Genomic DNA, 22,497 nt, shown 5'->3' on the forward strand with positions numbered 1-22,497 from the left:
TGTGATTTTCTTCGATTCTTTCTCTTCTATGTTGCTATTTCTAGATACTGACATATCGACTATCCAGACTATTTTGATTATTATATTACATTTATATGCTGCCCAATTTCCAGTGACTCTTGACACACTTGTTACTTTGATTTAACAAAGTAGACAGAAACACTCATACACAGACATTTTTTTCAACATTCTGTATAATACACCACATGCTATCTTTAACCTGCAAGCATTTTGTATCTTAATATGTCCCAATTTTTCTTTGTTTTGTAAGAAAGGTTCACTGTTTACAAAATTCACTGGCTTCCCCTTACAGTTTTTAAAAATTATGTATAACTTGTAATATTCACATTTTCTTTACCAAATATAAGTACCGTATCTTGTTCTTTAATGCGTCAATGTTCAGATTATTCAGTCTAATAATCACTGGTTTTCAACAGGACATTGCCTGCATATGAAAATATATGTAGCAATGTTCCCAACCAACACACTGTACATTCTGCGATTTTAATGCAAAGAATTCACTAAATAATCCATTTATTTTCATCATCTATTTTATCACATTTGCGACCAACCTTCCAATTCATTCAAGCCTTTTCACTTTATTATACTCTTTTTCAAAAACAGCAAGGGAAAAACAAAATAACTTTGCATGAATAATGATTGATCATATAAAATTGTTTTATTGCACAATCCACTTAAAGAATGGTCAGTTTGAGTGTTCAAAGCAATTTGAAGAAAAAGGCACATTTTGCAAAGATATGATTTCAACCCAAAAGATGCGTTCTAGTCACATAAACAAATTTCATGACTTAAGTTTATCCCATTTTCAAGGTATTTAGAAGGAAAGCACACAATTGTATCTATGCCACCATGAGCACTATATACACAAACATAAATTGTAAAGTTGGTGTGTGCATACGTAACACAATATACTAAACGTGAGGTGTACAGTATATACGTATTATATGTATGTAAGATAAAGGTTGACACAATGTTCTATGGGTCATAAATGAAAATACTGTATCTGATACTAGGGTTACTGTAGTGACTTTACAGCAAACAGCCAATTAAATCCATAACCTTAATTGGCTGTATCCATATTTTTTTAACAGATGTATGGCTCTTGTAAACGTGCTGTGATAAATCAGTTCGCTGGATCCGACAAATTTTCCAGCTTTTGTGATCCTGAGAGCCGCGGTTACCTGCATCCTTCGCGGTACCGCGGCAGTCAGGGATTCCCCCGACGTAAATTGTGTTGTCCTGGAAATTTTGCATCATTTTCTCCGCTCCGCCTCAATTTTGGTTCCACCTTCTTCGGACACATCTTCCGGTGTGAAGGAATGGAATTCGTCGCCGCTGGAGGAACGGTTTCCCCATCTTCCCCACCTTCCCAATGACTTTGTCCCTGACGGAGGTTATTGGTATTGGCGGAGCAGTGGAGGAAGTGAGTTTGTGACAGGCGTCAGGCCAGGATTGACCAACCCTTTTCCTCCGAGACATGGTTAGAGCCGAGGGCCAACCGACCTTTTGTAAGCCTAGGTCAAATTCTAAATGACGTCGAATGCAATTTTACCAATATTCTGAGTACCCGCTGTACTCAGGGCGGGATGAACCGAAAGCAAAATGGGAGGAGGAATTCTTGAGACGGGGAAATGACGTACATTCCAGGTCCTTGCTTGCCCAATCGCAAGCGCGAGTTTCCGGGAGGCTGCCCCGCCCGTTGCGTCAGAGAGGGACAAAGTCATTGAGGAAGGTTGATTTTCGGCCTTTTAGAAGAGTCGCCCGTCGGTGAGGAGGCCGGGTGTTCCGCCATTTTAGGAGGTAAAAGTGCTGAGGGGGCTGTCAGGGGGCCTAATATTTCTTATTTTTCATCCCACTGTGGCGAGTGAGAGTTTGTCCATGGGAGAGCCAGGGTGAATGTTCTGCAGGAGAAGATTTGATACTAAATACTGTATTTTTTTTTTCATTTGAAGTTTCCTGCCGTCATGTTTTCGACTATCGCGCCGCTTGTGCGGCTTAATCCATTCCATGCTCCTCAACTCGAGTTACACCAGAACAGCTGCGGCCCGAGGAAGCGCCTTATTGAATCGGAAGAGGCCTCCTGCACTCGTCGGAGCCTGGCAGCCGCTTCCTCAGAAGGTGAGGCATGGGTGGGAAGGGCAATTCCTTCCTTGGAAGGGTCTCAGCCGTCTCTTCGTGCGCCTGATCCTTCGGGTAGCACGGTGTTAGTAGGAGAATCCATGTGCAATCTCCTTGAGGACAAGTAAGGTCACCGAGCCTTTGATCAATTTGTGAAACCTAATTTAAAATCCAATTGCTTTGCCTTTCTGACGCTGAAGGCCTGGGTGGGTCATTTAGGATCCCGACCCTATTTTAGAACCATTAATCTGTGACCTTGAGAGTGACCTGTTTTAATTCAGGAAATTAATAATTTCAAAGGATAATACTCCAAAAAAAAAAAAAAACCCTAATCCCTGGGTGGAAGAAAATGATTTGCTTTTACTGTAACTAATTAGCATAGGTTTCCTAATGCAAAGAACATGATTTTGGAGGTCACAATGAAATTGATAATGGTAATGATAAAAGATATTGAGTTGTGAGGAGGAGTTGAAAAAAGTGCTACATTTGTTCATAATACATGTTTTACCCTAGTCAATATGTATTACATTATTAATGCACTAAATTCGTATTTTAAAATGTTTATTTTCATAAATGCTAAGTTTCACTTACACTAAAGATTACAGCCTTTATTACAGATTACGATTATTAAATTTCAAAGGTCATCCATCTTACTCTTAAAGCAAACCTGTTGAAACTTTCAGCCCCCCTCATGTGACTTTTAAAGACTTACAGAACTGTTGTCAGATGCATGAGGCATTCATTTCAGTGGCATTTGTACTTTTTAAAAATATACATGTTGCATAAAAAGTAATGTAAAATAATCTTATTGGTGGTTTGTCACCGTGAATGTTCATAGCAGTGCTAGTTTGGAGTCTAAATATTTTGGTTTATAGAACTTTCACAGCCCATACTACCTTGTATAGCGCCCTCCCTTTTGGTTTACATATCCATGAATTGTATGCCTCTTGATTGAGAATAAAGATTCATCCTTTGAGATTAAAAAATATTCAACCTAAAGAGAAACATGTTTTAAGACTCTCCTGTAGATCTATTAGTTGAACTCAGTTATGTCCCCCCTTCCATTACTCTTTTCTCTGCAGCCCTCCTTCTTATAACATGTTTTAAGAAGCAAAATGAGAAAAAAAGGGAAAAACTGCATCTTATTCATTCTACTTTGTATTTTATACTATAATTTTTTTTACTGTGAAACAAATTGATTTGTATCTTGTTTTTATTCAAGAATTCACATTATATACATGGTGCCTTTTCCCATTTCTCCCCACAATGACTTTGGAGATAGATTGGTTGGGAGAGAATGAAAGGCCCAAATCATGAGTAAATGTCTGTGGCTGAGAGCGGATTTGAACTTGGATCTCTTCAGCATCAGTGCAGCATTTTTATCACTACAGCAACCTATTGCTGCTTCTGCATAACATTTCATACATACCTATTATACTATTCCTTTTCAGGATGAGGCAATATTACTTATAGAGGGATATGTATATGGCTATTGACCAGATTAATATTAATCAGATAGTCTATGTCAGGGGTGTCAAACTTGTGGCCCGCAGGCCAGATGCATCACATGCTCCCCCCCCATTTAGCAAAGGGAAAAGTCGTGATACATCATGTAACACCAACATGACACTATGAGTTTGACACCCCTGGGCTATGTTATACTCAGATATTCAGTGGGTCACTATTGCATGTAACTCAGAACTTTCTGAACACTACTATTGAATAAATAATCAGGCTATAGTCAAATAATTGCAGAGATAAAGAGTTGTTCACTTGATGCTCCAAGTACCTATGAACGTGTATAGGTATACTTTAAAAAATGGGGAAAAATGCTAAGATCTTACAACAGAATTAGATCTCAAGATCTGTAAGGCTGTTTTAAATATGAAACAAATACCTCATTTTTACGTTTAATCTAATTGGATTTTAATTTAATCTAATTTTAGATTCATCTAATTGGATATTGTCCTAATCTTAGTATTTTCTGGTATGGGGAATACAACAGAAAAGCACTGCATTAAAATAAATGGATGTTTATTTTTTCATAAATGATAGTTATAGCTATATTTTAAGTTGTATTCACTTATTGAAATTATTTGATCATTTTCCTTGAAAACTTTATTTCTCTTTTTAAGGAGATGAATATAGCTGTGCATATGGCTCTGGCAGATTCTTCATTCTTTGTGGCTTTGGTGGAATTATTAGTTGTGGTACTACACATACAGCATTGGTTCCCTTAGATCTTGTTAAATGCCGAATTCAGGTTGGATTTGCATGTCAGATGAAATGAATTATATAGCATGCTAATGTGTGAGATCTTACTAATCTGATGAAAATGTATATTTCACTGAAGTTTCAGCCTTGCATGTGATTTCCTTAACAGCATGGTGTGTCTTTTCTTTACTACAGAAGAATATAGTTGTGAATATGGATCACTCAAGTTTTATGCTCTCTGTGGCTTTGGTGGAATATTAAGTTGTGGTCTGACACATACAGCAGTCGTACCTTTGGATTTAGTGAAATGTCGCATGCAGGTTTGTATATTGCCAAATTTTAGAATATTAATAAGAATAAGATACTGAATTCCATTCAGTTTCCACTTCTATTTCTTTTAACTCTGATAAATGTAATTAAGGCATACTAAGATATAAAATAATATTAATCAATTACATAAATCATTTTAAACATACTGTGCATTAAAAATATTTCTCATAATATTTTGAACTGAATCAAATTTGCAATATGTCATTTTTAAAAAGACGAAATAGTAATATTTACTATTTGTTCTTGATAGGTTCATAAATAGTTGGAACCTTTATCACTTCATTATTTGGATATATGCTTTCAAGTTAAACACTGCAGCTGTAACTGAAATGCAGTTTAAAGGATAATCATCTTCCTTGTGAAAATAATATTTCTGAGCTGCCCAGAGTTGCTTGGAACTGGGGGAGCATCAAAATTTGAATAAATCTTGCCAATTTTGAGGTGGTAAGAAAGATGAATTCCATAATAATCATGCCAATGCTGAAATTAGGATAAATTTTAGTTCTTAAAATCATGAATCAATATCTATTTCTAATGATGTGGTTATATAATATTACATTAAATCAGGGGTGTCAAATTCAATTTCATTGAGGGCCGCATCAGGGTCCATTCGACTATGACGGCCTACAACCCTCAGTGAAAACAGCTTGGGAGGGTCACCTGCAGCACTCGCGAGCTCCATTTTTGGCTGTGACAGCCTCCTGTAGCCCTCTGCCAGTGAAAATAGCTCAGGAGGGCCACCTGCAGCTCTTGCGAGCTCTGTTTTCGGCTGTGATGGCCTGCAATCCTCTGCCAGCGAAAATGTGTGGCCCTCCTGAGCTCCATTTTCACTGGCAGAGGCATTGCGGGCTGGTCCTTTGCTGTTTCCAGGTCTGCACCACGGGTCAGATCTGGCCCACAGGTCTTCCATTTGACATCCCTGCATTAAATGATAACTACAGCTGCTTAGAAATCTTGCAAGAATTTAATTTCAGAGAATTAAATACAACTGTTATGTTTTTCTAAAGCAGTTAAATATCTTGAGGAATCTTTTTTACTACTTTGCGATCCAAACACATATTGCAGAAACTGTAATCCTGTTTATACTGAAGTCAGAAAAGCCAGAAAGTAAGAGGAAAGTGAAATGGAACAAGTCAGTAGAGGGCGACATGAGGTAGGAAAGTAGGAACAGAGAGACTGAATTTCTAAATTACTATGTTTTATTAATAAAATATTCTAGGATTATTGAACAGTTAACTTTTTATCATATTTAGGTAAACCAAGAATAACTGCTAAGAAATTTTCATTGTTTCATGGCATTTAAGAATTTATGCAGTTTTCCCAAATATCAGGAATAATATTTTTCTCTTAGTGCTTCTGCTCCATATCTATTTTGCTGTTTTAACACTATTTCTATTAAAAAAATAATATATTCTTTCAGTAATAAAAGCTTACTATATGTATAGTCTTTGAATGAAGATTTTCCTTAAAAGAATAAAAGATTAGACCTGTTTCTAATCAGATGCTCACCAAATAATCACTATTGCCATTCATTTCGGGGTTTTAAAATGGAATGGTAGGTTTTCTGTGCTATCTTATATTGTTCCTACCAATCCAGTCATGTCATGTGATGAATAAATTCCACAGATTGCATTTATTCAGAATGTTGTCAGTTTTTTCCCAAATACTTTCCTGGTTATTTTATTATCATTCAATAGAATAATAATATGCAGCTATCACCAGTTAATAAAATATTTTCATTATGCATTAACACTCTAGATAATATAGAAATTAACTTTTTAATTCATAATAAAACATTACTTTCATGGATGTGTTAGTTCAGTAATACCAAATTACTTTAAGATGTCTTTTAATTTCATACACAGAAATTTCATAGACATTTCATTAATTTAATGAAAGAAATTCACTCTCTTTACCTTAGCCTTTTGCATTCCAAATTGCAGTCTTCCACAGAACATAGGGTTATAAGTATTGTCCATCAATACTGGTAATAGTTTTGATTTAGTGAGATTTTCACATAAACTAGTTGTCTTTAGGCAGATAATGTTTTTAGTTAACATAGCTACCCTCACGACATTCATCATTTTCTACTCATACTAAGAATATCGGTCAATTTTGGCCAGTATATACAAAGTCCAGTTTTACCTCAAGCAAGCTTACATTATTATATATAAAAAAGGATCTCGAATCTGGAAATTACCTTGCAAACCAACATACTGTTGCCCACTGTTTGAACAACAACATGATATTGCAGCATGCTGATAAAACAATTAGGACACAAGTTAAAATTGCTTACTTAAATTTTATATTTCATATATTTTAGCAGCATCAAAACTTGGAAACTGTACTTTCTGCTAATACTTTTCACATAGTTTTTTTCCTTTTTATTCTCTATTTCAACAGAACCTTTACTTTCCTAATGACTCTTACGTTTATCTTGCAACTAAACATTACTGCTTGATTTTCCCCTTCATTCTAGTCTGTTAGCCACTTGAATACAGATTCTAACTGCTCTTTAATGAGACTTCTATCATTTATGTGGTATGTATATGTACACATTTAAACTATATAAACTATATCTCTTAACATTGATAATTGAAAGCAGCAACTCTGTCGCTAAACAATGTGGTGGTAAAGTGTGACAAGTGACTGCACGATGTTTTGGCAGTCCCAGTTGCTGTCTTTAGGCAAATCTTGCACAGTTGCAGCATCCCGCAGTCATATGACAACCATTTGCAACCTCCTGCTAGCCTCTCCATTGACTTTGCTTTTCGAAAGCCAGTAGTAAAGGTCACAGATGGCAATCATGTGATTCAGGGACACTGTAACGACCACAACTAAATGGACCTGTTGTAAATACCCCTCATTCAGTATTGTCATAACTTCAGTTGGTAAACGAATGGTCATTCAACAAGCAATTATTTATAATGCTTATTTTAACTTTTAAAAACTTGTTTAGGTGGATCCTCAAAAATATAAGAGTATCTTCAAAGGATTTTCAGTCACTCTGAAAGAAGATGGTGTTCGTGGCTTGGGAAAGGGATGGGCTCCAACTTTTATTGGCTATTCCATGCAAGGACTTTGCAAATTTGGTTTTTATGAAGTTTTCAAAATCCTGTATGGCAACATGTTGGGAGAGGTAAGCTCTTGCACTTCTTAGCTTAGCTTCATTTTTTTCTTATTTGTTCAGTAGAAGTTTTATGACTTTCTGATTTGCTATAACGTTTTAGGAAAACTCATATTTGTGGCGTACATCATTGTATTTAGCTGCGTCTGCCAGTGCAGAGTTCTTTGCTGATATTGCTCTGGCTCCAATGGAAGCTGCTAAGGTTCGCATTCAGACACAGCCTGGATATGCTAATACATTGAGGCAAGCAGTCCCCAAAATGTATGCAGAAGAAGGTATTTGGGCGTAAGTATTTGAAATTTCCTGCACAGACCCATTTTATATCTTATTAACTCTCTTACAGAGGCAAATTAAGACATGTTCAGATTGAACTGCAAGATTTCTTAAAAAAACAGCATGAGCCAACATGCTTCCTTAGATCCATCTTTGTTTGATATCTCTTTGCTGAGTTCTGCTTATAGATTTTGTCATGAGTAGCTCCAGCTAAGAGGGATCAGCAACTTTACCGTTGCACAGTCAAAGATGCTTGAGTCATTGGCATGTAAGAATAATATACCTTCATTCTAGTCACTTATATTCTGATAGAAATGGCTGTACTGTATGTCATTTTCTCCTATCAGAATTTGGCTGGAGTGTGGACATTTATAAAAGGCAGCTAAATGGTTTTTGCAATTAAAGCCAGGAAAGACATCTATATCCATTTTTTTCTACCTTTCTAAAAATTAACATCACCTAATTTTATGAAACTCCTGAATGGTATTTGACCTGCAACAGACTACTAAAACTAGAATTTTACCACCTTTGGCATGGTTTTGCTCACTGAACCTAAAGGTTTTGAGTTGATTGCTGGTTGCTGTATATTCCTTTTTAATTTTGAATGCAAATGTATCCATATCTAAATTTACACCTCTTCTCTTAGGAGTTTAATTTTAGGGTAATAGAAGTGAACCATGTTTTTTTTTTTTTGCCATTCCCTTTAATAAAAGCTCAAGAAAATTTCCTAATTTCTGATTATTCTGCAGTTTCTACAAAGGAGTTGCTCCACTGTGGATGAGGCAGATTCCATACACAATGATGAAGTTTGCCTGCTTTGAAAGAACTGTGGAAGCTCTTTACAAATATGTTGTTCCCAAACCAAGAAGTGAATGTTCAAAAGGAGAACAGCTGGTTGTTACATTTGTAGCAGGCTATATTGGTAAGGAACATTTCTCAACTTTAAAAAATGGTGGTGATAGTGGTAGTAGTTGCAATAGACCAGTTTTTTTCAATATGATACAACAAGAATGTGCTAATTTTCAGTTTGGCTAATGACTAATAATTTAGGATGAATATTTGTTGCAGTTACAGGGGAATTTAATCTTAATATAAAACTTCTATTGCACCACTTACACATATCTATTGAATATGGGGAATTTATGACAGGCTGCGGCAATATTGTGATAAAGACATTGCAACAAGCTGCGGTCATGTGATCATTCCTTTCTGGGTATCCACAAGCAAATTCAAAGGGGAAGCTGGCAGGGAAGGTTACAAGTTGTTTCTAGAAGCCATTCTCACCCATTTTTTCTCCCAAGGAGCCCTACAATGGAATACAAGAGAAAGATCCCAGAAATTTTGTACTCAATAGGGTAAACCCGTCTGCAACCCCCAACCGACACTCCTTAGCATCTGGTTACATCCACATAGCATCTTTTCATCTGCTCATGCCAGACCCCCATTGTTCCCCAGTTCCCACCCATGTTGGCCCACCTATTCTCCAGTACTACCTGTGGCCCTTGCCAGCCTGGCCAAACATCAGAAACATTCCTGCCTCTTGGGTAATGACCCGTACAGTTGTGTGGTGGCAACAGCATCCGGGACTGTTGGGATTGCCATTATTAAGCAATGCAGCCATATGACATTGCACTTTATGACATTATATAGCAATGACAATTCTGATCCAAATTTCCGTCATAATCTGAGGGCTACCTGTAATAATGCACTAACAAAAAATTGAAAATTAATTCTTTTCAGCTGGTGTCTTCTGTGCCATTGTCTCACATCCTGCTGATTCTGTGGTATCTGTGTTGAACAAAGAAAAAGGCAGTTCAGCTCTGGCAGTACTGAAGAGGCTGGGATTCACAGGTAAGTATCAAAATAAAAGTTTGTTTAAAAAAGAAAATCAATGAATGTTTTTGGTTACTAACACTGGTGTCTTTCTCATCAGGAGTATGGAAGGGTCTGTTTGCCCGTATCATTATGATTGGTACCCTGACAGCACTACAGTGGTTTATCTATGACTCTGTGAAAGTTTACTTCAAGCTTCCTCGTCCACCTCCACCTGAGATGCCAGATTCCTTGAAGAAAAAGCTTGGTCTTACTGAGTAGATGAATGATGGACTGAATGGCTGATGATGAAACATTGTGAAACTCTATTCTCATGGCAGTATAGGACAATGAAACATGCTTGGCTCAGGCTGTCATTGGTGGTCAAAATAAAGAATAACTAGAAAGACTTTGTTTCATAATTTTAAATCTGACAGGAGGAAATACTGTCATCCTAATAAAGAGAAACAACATATTTATGAAAACGGTCTTTTATTTACTAAGTTCTACCTTTAACCTTTCTAAATCTGAAAGGAAAGGAAAAGTGCACATATTTTAATTTTACATTTATATGTAATAATTTGTTCTAATATGAATTAAATGGTTTCGCAACTGTGATCTAAATGAGTAATCATAATCATGTATACTATCAATGGTGCAATACAACAAAATATTTTAATTAGAGAAACTGCTAAAGAAAAAACTACATTAGGCAGGAAAATATCCTATACCATTAAGGCTGTCACAAGCAAATTAATAGAGTAAGAATAAATTGCACATGTATGTTATAAATATACCTGCTTCCAGGTTAGACCTACCTCAAACATTCAGTTTGAATCCTATGTATGAATCTATACAGTATCATCTTCTATCAAAATATTTGAAATTAGAATATTTAAAATTGATTCTGAAGTTCAGAATTAAAGAGAAAAGTTACTAAGTTTTCAAAAGTAAATAGATAAATTTTGGAAATCATAAATATAAGATTACATTTCTTAAGTCAGTAGTCCCCAACATTTCAGCTTGCTGGCCAGGGGAGAAAGGTATGTACTATTATGAGTTGCAGGCATGTTCACCACTTGCACAAATGGAGCTTTGCACGCAAGCGCGAGCACCCCTTACTCAGGCAAGTGAAGCTGGCCCGGTTCCAAATGAGCCGAGGCTCAGTAATAGTCTACATTTTTGTTGAGGTTGGTTTGAAAGCATCTTACCATATCAAAAATTATGCCCATCTCATGTTAATGAATTACAACAGGCACAGGAAAATATTTTAATATGAAAATGCTTAAAAATGATTGTCTTAATCACTAAAACCTGAGTCTTGATTTTCACCAATGTTAAAGGCAACATTGCACTTTCACTAATTTAAAACTTGTAATTTCACTTAAATGTCTCATGAGACAAAATTGCCTGTTTGAAAATTAAATTAAGATTATTGAAAATTAAATGCAGATTATTTTTTAAAATTTTATAATTTAACATACAACTTTATTAGAACAAGGTACTCTGATTTGTTAGAATTAAAATATTCTTAGATCTGTTCCTATTTGAAATAGTTGTCACTCAGTTTGAGTTTGAATTGAAGTTAAATTAGATAGCTTTTTATTCAGGAGAGCAAGTTCCTTCTGGCTTTCCAATAGATCCCCAAGTAGTCTTCCAATTCGCAATGTTAATTCATCTAATACAAGTAGCAAATGTGCCAAATCATTCTTTAAATTGTGGACTTTAGGTTTTAACTCATTTGCAAAGGCTACTGTTGTCCGAACTTTAGCTCGATCACTTTCCAATTCTAAAAGTTTATTGAATTGCTTGGTAAAGTCAGCTTTCAACTCAAGTGATTTTGCCTTAATGTGCTTTACTTCTCTGGTATTTTCAGATGCAATATTTTGTAGCTTTGTAGTCCTGTCAATGCTACTAGTGAGCAGATCCCCTATATTCTGTATTATGGCCTTTTCAACTTTATTTACTTTGTCTTCTAGAATTTCTAGATTCTCTATTAATAAGGATATATCTGTTTGAAGACCTGAAATGCGTCTAATGTCAGTCTTCACATCTGCAATTTTTACAGAGATGCCCTTAGTTTTTTCCTCGTGTTTAGCAACTGCATCAGAGAGAGATGTTAAATTTTGCTGGAGCTCTTCCTCTTCTTGAATTAACCGACTGGATCTTATCTGCATGATGCTAATTTCCTTTTGCAGATGCTTCATCTGAGGAATTACATTAAGATCTTCCAGTTGTTTTGTCAAAGTTGGTACCATCTGACACTAAAAAGTAAAAAGTCTGATGATATTATATTGAAATTTAAAATGTTCAGATTTCCTGCAATGAAAAGTAATTTAAAATTCTCCAGTTTTATCAGAAAGCTGTCGGAAAAGGAGAATATTCTTAGATGTTTTCCTTAGCTTATTAAATAAAGAATAAGGTTTGTGAGCCTTTTATGCTAACATTACAGAACTTGGATATCGTGGTTTCTGTAAAAATTATGAGAAGCCCCCGCTGACTGTTGTTAAACATTCTTCATGTGATTTCCAGCAAGTATCACTGCACCATAGACCAGCATAAAAGCAATTTGGCATCTTTTTTCAATTTTACTGGATTGAGAGTGAGATAAGCGTTTAATTTTTAAAAAGCATAAAATTAAAACACACACATAAAAAACTTAATAATATACTTAGCATTTCTTCCAGCTATTTTTTCCCATGGTTAACCCTGTGATGTATTTTGGGATAAGAGAAAATGCTTGGACTGAGGTCAGGTAGCTACCATGCTACCTGAACCTTGGTTTTCCTAGTCTCAATCATAATTCCTTATCTATTACACTAGACTGGTTACTTACACAGCTGCCTCATCTGTATCATAGAATCAAGCTTGACTTGTACATTTTCATGTACAGGTAGTCCTTGCTGAAAGTCCATCCATTCAGCAACCATTTGGAATTACAATGGCATTGAACAAAATGACTTACACAACATTATTGAAGTTCTGATTATTGCATTGCACCTAGTCACATGAACAAAATTCAGACCTGCTGGCATTTATAACTGCATTTTGAGCACATATTGCCAGCTGCCACCACCACCCATTTCTGCCCATCCATGCACCCACTACACAGTACAGTATTACTGTACTAGCTGGGGTCTTTTTTTCATGCCGCCCTCTTTCATACCAGTGCTGTTGGGGTTTCTCTTACACCTTGCCCAGCGTCTCTGCACCTTCTCTGGGTGTCAATTCACATAACCAGGCCTTATTTTGCAAAAAAACAAGATCTAGGTAGAAGGATCCTCCTTTCACGTCTCTGCCTTTTTAGAGAGACTTAATGAAAGGAGCCTTCTAGATGGGTACTTTTCTGAAAAAGACCCTGGTTGGTGCACAAATGGAGGTACTGAGTAAGGCATGAATGGCAGCCCAGGTAGGGAGCAAGAGAAACCCTGGTGCAAAATGTGGTGTGAAAAAGGGCCCAGCTGGTACAGTGATGGCACACAGATCGGCAGGCTGCAGTGGGTGGCAGGAGCAACTGATTAAGTAGGCTGTTAACCAAAAGGGGAAAAGATTAGGGGAGATAAGCAGGTGGGGGAAATTCAAGACGAGGCAGTTTCTTATATTATCTAGGCTTGAGACTGAGGGACCAAGCTTGGAATGGTTTGGCTAACGACTGATGGGATTCAGTTAACAAGTAACGGGGCCTACTAGGATTGCTGTTGCTAAGCAGTATGGTCAAGTGATGTCACACTTTACCACTGCAGCATTTCAAAACAGAAATTCTGGTTCCAATTGCCATTGTAACTTGAGGACTACCTACACTTTTCTTTGGCAACATACAAAAGAGGTTTGTAATCTGCTTTGTAGAATTTCCCCCCCCCTTTTCCTAGTCTTTTCACTTCCATCAAAATAAGTCTCATTCTCAACTTTTTCAACATGTCAGAGTTGTCAACTGATACTGATATAATAAGTTATTAAATTCAAGCATGTTAGAGAATGGTAAAATTTCAAATACTTTATTGAGCCTATCAAGTTTACCATCAGTATCATTTTGCATTCTTTCACCAAATTAGACTTGTAATTCTTAAGAAAATGGAATCATCCCGGTCCTCATGCGTAATTTGTACATAGCACAAAAAGCCACCATCTGGATGGGCTTAAGAAACACCAACAAGCTGCACACAACTGATGACACTATTCTGATAGCTGAAAATATGGATGATCTGCAAGTAATCTGATTCTTTCTAATAAAAGGAACAGTGAAAAAATTATAATTTATAAAGAAATCAAAATAAATATTTAGAATGTGACTGTGAAAACATTGAGGTAATAGATAATTTCTGCCTTTTATATCACTAATAAATAAACCAGAATTTTTATTTATACACACTGTGCAGTACTTGATAAGGCAGCAATGAAGGCCTAGAAAAGATACTCAAATGCCAGGATGTATCATGCAGGCAATTTTTCCCCCTGCTCTAGGGAAACGAAAGTTGGATCTGAAGTAGTGTAGAATCAGTACGGATGCTTTTGAATTTTGATGTGAGATTAGACTCCTGAGAATACCATGGATAGTGAGGAAAACAAATGGATCATACACAAAATCTCTGTGAGAGCTTTCACGAGGCACAAATAACCATACTAAAATTATCAGCTATTAGATATTTTATGCAAAGATCTATATCTCTTAAGAAATCTATAATGTTGAGACAGGTGGAAGGTCAACCTGCAGCAAGAGCTTGATTACAATGGCAACTGTAAGTCCTGAAGAATCAAGTTCATGACAAATCATCCTGAAGATCTTTGTGATCGAAACTGACTCAATAACATATAACCAAAATAATGACCTTAATACTCACCAAATTATTTGCAACATGTCTATAAAAAATATATGAGATGTTTCCAGTATGAATTTTAACAATTTTATCAAATCTTCTAGTATTTATTTTCTTTGTATACATGTGTCTCAAAAAAAAAAAAAAGATAGCCAAAGAAACATTAAGATTATACAGCTGCCAATATCAATACTGTTCACACTATGGTGGGCTTGTTCTGCTACTTTTGCAAAATCTTTAAGCTTTGCTTGTAACATTAATGGTTGATTCTGTGATATTAAGATGCTTCTTTATTTTTTATTCAGCTATCTTCAGATTGCATGTCTTCAAGAGTATTCTGTATGTTCATTATTTCAGTAGTAGCTTTCATTATTTCATTTTCTACACTGATTACCTTTGTGATCATGTCTTCTTTTTTAATCTCTGCAGCAACAAGCTCACTTGATAGTCTAAGAATGGAATAAATAGCATTTTCGATTACTGGTAAATAGGTCTTGCATTCCTGCAGTTTGTGTTCAGAAAATACAAGTTTCTGGTACAGATCATTACTTCTGACCAAAAGACTGTTGTGCTCTTCTTTTAATAATTCAGCTGTGTTTTTATCCAACTGCAGCTGCTGTTCAATCCTTAGCAGTTCAGTTTCCTCTTGCCCATTTAATGTTTTAAGATTCATTATTGTACTGTCTTCTAGATCTTTCAGTCTTTCAGAAAGTTTTTTCAGTCCCTGATCCATTGTATTGATCTGGGAAATTATTTCACTATGTAAAATCTTGGTATCCAATCTTAAATTGCTGGTATTTGTATCCATCTCAGACATGCTCGTCTTCCAGGAGTCTACCACTTTTTGAAAGGTTTTGCTAAGAGTCTGAAACTTTTTAGAACATGCCCGTTGACTATTTTGAATATCCTCTATGAAGTTATAAAGGCTAGACACTTCTTGCTCATAATCGGTTATCATGGAAACATATGAAGCAGCCTCCTGCAGGACGCTCGAAGATGCAAACTGCATTTTTAACACAAAACAATGTCCATCTTCACTTACTGTTTGCAAGGTATATACAGTGTATTTAAATTTTATCTGACTATGAACCTTTGAATGGCATGCCAAAAGCAAACTGCAAAAGGACAGAGGAGAATCGAAATAATTTAAAACATTAAAACAAGATAAATACGAAGCAAAAATCATTACTATTTTAAAAGAAACAATGAAAGAAACAACAAGCTAGTGCTAAGTACAGAAAGGCAGATAGAGTAATAGAACTAATAGGGCTACAAAGAAGAGAGTTTATATTAACAATGTGAAGGAAGAAAAATAAAAGATATTGTTTTTATTTTATAATATTTAATTATGGCAATTACTCCCTGAAACAAACATTATTTCAAAAGACAAAACTGATGAGCAGAACACAGCTGCGTTTGGAAGCATTCATGTTCCTAATCAGTTGACTATGATTTTCCAAAAATTATTCTTAAAACCATACTGAAAATTTCAGATGCTAGATCATTCTAAACATGCCATTAAATCAGATTTAAATTATTATGTAGTAAACTGTTCACAGTGCTCTTGGTGGGAAAAATTGGAAGAGTGAGTGCTATGTACAGTGATTTCAATGAAAGGCAAGTTATATATTTAACAAATAATATATTACTGATTCAAATTGACGCTAGCTAAATTCAGTGGAAGTTATTTCTAAATTAGAATAGGATTGCAGGTAAATCAATTTTTATGTACACTTACTTTTAAAAGATCCACTAAATCCAATGGCATTTACTTCCAAATAAGTATATATAGTATTAGTGTCTTTGGTATATTTCACTATTTAGATTTCAATCAAATGACTGATTTGAATATTAAACTTAATTTTCAACCTAGATGTGAATAGTTAATGGTTCAACAGATTTTCCTTAAGACTGTAAATGTCTGATGCAAAGTATCTTGCAGATTTCAGATAGTAGATACCAAGTTTTATAGTAATATCTACAATATATGAATTATTACCTTTTCAGAGATTATGCTAATTTTATTTTCCATATCTTGAAACTTTACAGCTTCTTCCTTTAATATGCGATATTTCTTTTCCACAGCAGCCAACTGAACAGACTGTTGAAAAAGAAACCTAAAAAATGTAGAAAAATAAAATGTTTAGCAACAAAACATTTAAAAGTTAACTGTTGCTTCCCCAATTTTAGGATAAATTGCAGTAACAATTTAACACATCTGCACAAAAGCCTATATAAGGAATTGTTTATACCCTAATATCCAACAAAAATATATAATTAAATAGAATTATGATGGTTTTACACAAATCAGAAATGTTTTTGCTGATTATAAACAATAATTTGCTAATTGCTACAGATGCATGCATTAATCTACAAGAGCAGGTTTTCAGAGGTGCCTAGAGAAAGAAAATTGTAGGAAAATGCTGATCAAATGTCAGCAAACAAGCTAATCCAGTCATTATTAAGTACAAATATTTTTATTAACACCTGCTTCTGCTGTTCAATTAACATTTAAATCTTATTTTCAAGAATAGTGATCAGCTATAAAATTTGACATAAATAACCAGATAAACTGACCTCTATGTCAGTTTATCTGGTTATTTAACTCTTTAGACAGCCTACTTCTATACATATAACACTAGATTTTTACTTCCAAGCAATTAAAAAATACTATTTCATCTTGACTTCATAATTGAATTATAAATGTAACATTTAACATAAGTACAAATTGAAGATTAACATCATGTTATAAAAAGGTTATTTAAATATAATTTTTGTTGTTGTTGTTGATGATAGAAAAGTATGAAATAGAGTTGACATTCCTGGGTGTATTTGAAACATGAAAAACTATTCGGCATTACTAGAAAATTGATCAAAAATGTAAGACTGCAGTTCAGTGTTTCTAAATGTAAGATCATGTGGTGGGGAAAAAGAATCCTCCGCAGAGTACAGTATTGGGGGCACAGTGTTAAGCAGAACAACAGAAGAAAAAGGTTTAGGTGTGCTCATAACAGATGACTGCAAAATGAGCAGTATGGCCAGGCAGCTGTGAAGACAAACAAAATTGTGGGATACATCACTAGAGTCATCACTAGCAGGAAAAAAGAGGTCTTTTCCCCACTATAAAGGCCTTTAGTCAGTCCCCATTTGGAATATTGTTTCCAGTTCTGAAGACCTCACCTAAAAAAAGATATGGATTGAGCGAGTCCAGAGATTGGCAACAAAAATGGTGCAAGGTCTGAGGGACAAAACATATCAGGAGAGATTGGACAAACTGAGTATATACAGCCTGGAGGACAGAAGGAAGGGCATGATTGAAACTTTTAAATATATTAAGAGCAAATAAGGTTCTTAGAGGCAGTATTTTCAATATTAAGCAAAAATCAAAAACACAGGAGCATAACCACAATTTGACAGGAGGGAAGTTCAAAAGTAATGTTAGAAAGTTACTGCACAGAAAGAGGAGTGGAAGCTTGGAACCAACTTCCAGCAGAGGTAGTGGTTCCAATCATCAGTAACTGAGTTTAAACACTCTTGGGATAACACGTCCATCATACGACAAAAAATTAAAAATAAAAATAAGAAAGAGAACACAAAATCTCAAAGGGCAGACTCAGTGGACCTCTAGGCATTTTTCTGCCATCAGTTTTCTGTTTCAAAAAGCTGACCACCCAGCCAAAATCAAGAAGTAACACTTTTGTTGTCTTTTCCCATTGGCTCATTACGAGCTGTCAAGAGGAGTTGATTCTTAGCGATCATGCGAACAGTATTTCACCAGAACTGTACAGTATCAGATTTTCTGTAATTTTGCTTACCATGCTAGCCCTAGACTGGCAACAAGAGATAACAAACTCGAAGCTGTTTGCAGATCCATCCTCACGGATTTGGTACTCTTGACAACGTCTTTCTTTTGTTCATCTTCGTTTGGCTTGGAAATGTTTCCTTTCCTCCGCTTGACTTCGGACATGTCTTGATGCAGGATTCATGCACTGAATTGAAGAAGTGTGTTAATCTCCTAATAGTTTTTCCTCCAAAGGAAGCTCCCTACATTCCCCACACCCTGAACTTTTATCTAGAAATTAATCCCGTTTAGTTAAACACACACTTTAGTACCTCCGCAATAGAAAGTGGAAACACTTTAAATGGTAACCCTCCCAATCGTACTCCAGCCCAGCGCCCAACTCGAAGTTTATGGGAAATTCCTTCGCCACCGCCGCTCCGAGATGGACCGCCACGTCCAAGCGCATGCTCGGCGATGCGCGCCCCCTCCCCTTCCGCCATCGCTTCTTTCCGCGGGGCCCTTGCTAGTCAATGTAGGCGGATTGCGGGGGAGGGAGGGGGGGAGTGACGAGATGAACGCGGCGCGAGCGGCCGGGAGGCGCGCGCTCGCAGGCTGCCACAGCGCTCTCTTTGCCTTTCCAGGCGCGAGCCGAGCCAAGACGGTGAGCTAGTGGCTCGGGCACGAGACGTCGGCTTTGTTCGCTCGAGCCTCGTGGCTGCCGGGCGGCGAGCCGCTCCGCTTCTTCCCAGCTCCCTTTCCCCGAAGAAATTTAGCCGAGGCTCGCCTCTGCTTTACCCCGCCCCTCTCGCCCTTTGCCTCCTCGGTTCGCCTCGCGAAAGAGGAAGTGGCTGCTAGTCGCCGAGTGCCCGTCCCGGGGGCAACTGAGATGGGATGAATTCAAGGCTGAGGGGCGCCAACCAAGGGCTTCATCTGGGTCGCCCCCTTCCCTTCACACGAACACTGCTCACGCTTCAGGTAACCGTGCAGCGAGCCTGAGGGCGGGGAGTCGGTAGACGAGGCAACGAGAGAGAGGGAAAATAAAAATGAAAGCGCGTTAAGGGTGGGTTGGAGAGGTCAGGGGCCATCGAGGTAAAAAATAGTACGGGCTAACTATAGGAGCGGAGCGGGCAGTAGAGAATTTAGCAGCAGGATGTCACCTTTCCTTAAATAGGTTGATCGGGAAAGTCGCCCTTTGTATTTTCGGTTTTAGTTTGGATAGAACTATTCTACGTAAAGAAACAGGTTCTGTGTTGAAAAAATCTACTCCCGTATTTTTGGAAGGCAAGTGGTGTCTTGGATATTGAACATTTTAAGTAGCATGAAGTAGTGTAAAGTGCATGTTTGAAGTAGAGGCAAGAATTTTCCTCCGTCGAATATTTAACTTCCTGAAATTAGTCGCGTACAGCAGTAAACACATCTGTACAAGACAGTCCTAATGAACTTCAAGTAGATAATCTCCAAGTTAGTGTTTTGTTGCATCAAATTTGTTGATATGTCTCTGATAGGGGCAAATTAAACCTACACAATCATAAAAACTTACAACTCTATCCTCTAGATGTCACTTTCTCTCTTTTTATTGACCTAGAACAGGTTTAAGTTAGGGTATTGTTGAAGAAATAAATTTTTATGTTGCATACATTTTTCAGCTAAATAGTCATAGTGCAAGCAATGTAACAGTATATGTTTTATGTGCAATTTTGTGTAATTGGAGTATATCTAATTTACTTAAACTATCTTTGTAGTTCTGGTGTTTGATAATGTACATTAAAATATGTGCAGTTAGGTTCTAATACTTTGCGCTTAAATTTCAAAATGTTACTGCATATTGCTTTAACTTGCTTTTATATAAAATTTGTACTGAATACTGTGCAATAGCATATTTTATTAATTTATATTGTTTCCGTAAACCTGTTTCTGTGTCTTAGGCTAAATAGTATTTTGTGTTAAACATTTAACTTTCTGATTGCGTTTATTTCTGAACCTTGCTTCTTATGGTTATAAACTTTGTATTTTATTCTTATATATATGTTTTTGTATAGTTTTATTCCTTTTAACATTGTAAGCCCTTTGTGATGAAATGGGCGGGAAATAAATTTAATACAAAAATAAATATTTTTATTTTTCAATTGTAAATACTGTATATGTGATATTCTAGAAATGCAAGGATATCACGTAAAGATATCAAACTAGACTCTTATCTTTGTTTAAAGCAAATTTATACTTGAAGTTAATTTAGTTTATATAATTTGTTAAATAAATGCTAAAATACTTTGGTAAGAACTGCATCTAAATCAGCGGATTTGATTTAAACCGAGTTGATTTAAATCATTTTAAATCATGATTTAAATCACTAGTAGAAACACTTGATTTAAATCATAATTTTTAAAGAGCAACTGTTATTTCTGTCCCTGAGCGGCTCCTCTGACCCGCTGTTGACTACAGCAGTGACACAACAAGGTGAGAGACATGGCAGGTAGTAGGTGAGTGAATGCCTGCTAACAGGCGCTGCCATGATGGATCTGAAATGACAGGTGTTTTTTAATATTATATTTATAAGCTGCTTAGAAAGTTTCACTTTCATTTTTACTGCTTGCCCTTCCTCCTCATACTTAGAGCTGAGTAATACAGATGCATTTCTCTTCAATCAATCATAAAGTTTGTATTGTACATAGATTTGCAAAATAATGGGATAAAGGAATATTCCTGAACTTTGTTTTATAATTTATCTCATAGTGACTGTGAAATTGTGTGAATGCATCAAAGCAGTACATGTTATCTCAGCTTGCAGAGCTTGGTTTCATTAAATGAGTTTACTAAAAATGTAAATGTTCTTGATCGGGATTCCTTGTGCACAGTCACTCATGCCCTCGTAACCTCTCGCCTTGATTACTGCAATGCTCTCTACATGGGGCTCCCCTTGAAGAGCACCCGGAGGCTCCAACTGGTCCAGAACGCAGCAGCGCAGGTAGTGACGGGAGCAGCGTGGCGCTCCCATGTAACACCGCTCCTGCATGAACTGCACTGGCTCCCGGTGGTCTTCCGGGTGCGCTTCAAGGTGTTGGTTATCACCTTTAAAGCGCTCCATGGCATAGGGCCTAGCTATCTTCGAGACCGCCTACTGCCACTGACGACCTCCCACCGACCCGTGCGCTCCCACAGAGAGGGCCTCCTCGGGGTGCCATCAGCCAAACAATGCAGGCTGGTGACCCCCAGGGGGAGGGCCTTCTCTGTGGGGGCACCCACCCTCTGGAATCAGTTGCCCCCTGAGATAAGGAGAATCCATGACCTCAGTGCCTTCCGCCGTGCCCTTCAAACTTTCTTTTTTCAACAAGCCGGGCTGGCTTAATTTCTTTTTAAGGGTTTTTTAATTGTTTTGTTTTGTTTATCGTTTTAATTAATGGGGCCAAATCTATATATATTTTTTAACTGTGTTTTAATATTTGTATTTGATGTTTTTATTTGGCTGTTCACTGCCCTGAGTCCTCAGGGAGAAGGGCGGTATACAAATTCAAAAATAAAATAAAATAAAATAAATAAAATAAATATTGCAGAATAGACAGGCTCATGCTACATAACTAAGCTCCATTTCATGTTGAATAAACTAAATTATTAATTATTAATTAATAATAAATTATTAATCTTAAATAAATTTGATAAAAATAAAAAAATCCGATTTAAATTTTAAAAATTCAATTTAAATTTTAAAAATTCATTTTTTAATTTTTTTTTGAAAAAATCAATTTTTATCCACCTGATCTAAATAAAATATTGGATAATGCATCTTAAAAAATGTCTGATCAACTGAATAATTTGTATATAGGTAGTCCTTGACTAATAACCCCAAAATTTCTGTTCTGGAGACAAAATTTCTGTTATAATTTCTGTTAAATTGATAACACAGTTGTTAATTAATCTAGCTGCCCCATTGATTTCACTTGTCAGAAGATCACAAAAGGTGATCATTTTTCACTGTTGGCTAGGTATCAGTATTGAAGTCCAAAAATAGT

General features: G+C 36.3%; 3 protein-coding genes, 1 non-coding gene and 1 pseudogene across 6 annotated transcripts in view; 3 read left to right on the forward strand and 2 right to left on the reverse strand.

Annotated features, from left to right (window-relative positions):
• Positions 1–1,713: 1,713 nt before the first annotated feature.
• On the forward strand, positions 1,714–10,380 carry SLC25A3 (solute carrier family 25 member 3). Of its 2 annotated transcripts, none has more exons than XM_070947720.1 (8): positions 1,714–1,821; positions 1,974–2,139; positions 4,275–4,402; positions 7,643–7,822; positions 7,914–8,095; positions 8,833–9,005; positions 9,824–9,934; positions 10,017–10,380. In XM_070947720.1, exons 2-8 carry the CDS (start codon positions 1,986–1,988, stop codon positions 10,175–10,177), a joined length of 1,089 nt encoding a protein of 362 aa, XP_070803821.1. In that variant the 5' UTR covers positions 1,714–1,821; positions 1,974–1,985; the 3' UTR covers positions 10,178–10,380. The 2 variants fall into 2 exon arrangements, with proteins under 2 accessions (XP_070803821.1, XP_070803822.1); XM_070947721.1 differs by lacking the exon at positions 4,275–4,402 and adding an exon at positions 4,549–4,673.
• On the forward strand, positions 8,214–8,453 carry LOC139320000 (small nucleolar RNA SNORA53). Its single transcript, XR_011600667.1, has one exon. It is a non-coding gene; the product is annotated as a small nucleolar RNA SNORA53 (small nucleolar RNA).
• Positions 10,381–10,852: 472 nt separating the features above from the next.
• On the reverse strand, positions 10,853–18,990 carry LOC139319732 (inhibitor of nuclear factor kappa-B kinase-interacting protein-like; annotated as a pseudogene).
• On the reverse strand, positions 14,850–15,926 carry LOC139319731 (inhibitor of nuclear factor kappa-B kinase-interacting protein-like). The gene has a single exon (XM_070947723.1). It carries the CDS (start codon positions 15,893–15,895, stop codon positions 15,011–15,013), a length of 885 nt encoding a protein of 294 aa, XP_070803824.1. The 5' UTR covers positions 15,896–15,926; the 3' UTR covers positions 14,850–15,010.
• Positions 18,991–19,308: 318 nt separating the features above from the next.
• The window catches only part of APAF1 (apoptotic peptidase activating factor 1), a 54,042-nt gene continuing 50,853 nt past the window's right edge, over positions 19,309–22,497 (forward strand). For both annotated transcript variants that reach the window (XM_070946662.1, XM_070946663.1), the window contains exon 1: positions 19,309–19,465. The gene's annotated coding sequence lies outside the window, so the exon portion shown is untranslated. The remainder of the gene's footprint in view (positions 19,466–22,497) is intronic.

The sequence above is a fragment of the Pituophis catenifer genome, unplaced genomic scaffold, assembly GCF_029215685.1.
Source record: "Pituophis catenifer annectens isolate HBS135680 unplaced genomic scaffold, rPitCat1.0.hap2 SCAF_7, whole genome shotgun sequence".
Lineage (NCBI taxonomy): Eukaryota > Metazoa > Chordata > Lepidosauria > Squamata > Colubridae > Pituophis > Pituophis catenifer.

Bases quoted from the DNA above. Each gene is read 5' to 3' on its own strand.
- SLC25A3 (XM_070947720.1), top strand. From the start codon at position 1,986: ATGTTTTCGACTATCGCGCCGCTTGTGCGGCTTAATCCATTCCATGCT. The intron at 4,403-7,642 runs GTTGGATTTGCA...AAACTTGTTTAG, and splicing joins TTGTTAAATGCCGAATTCAG to GTGGATCCTCAAAAATATAA. The intron at 9,935-10,016 runs GTAAGTATCAAA...CTTTCTCATCAG, and splicing joins GAAGAGGCTGGGATTCACAG to GAGTATGGAAGGGTCTGTTT.
- LOC139319731 (XM_070947723.1), bottom strand. From the start codon at position 15,895: ATGATTTTTGCTTCGTATTTATCTTGTTTTAATGTTTTAAATTATTTC.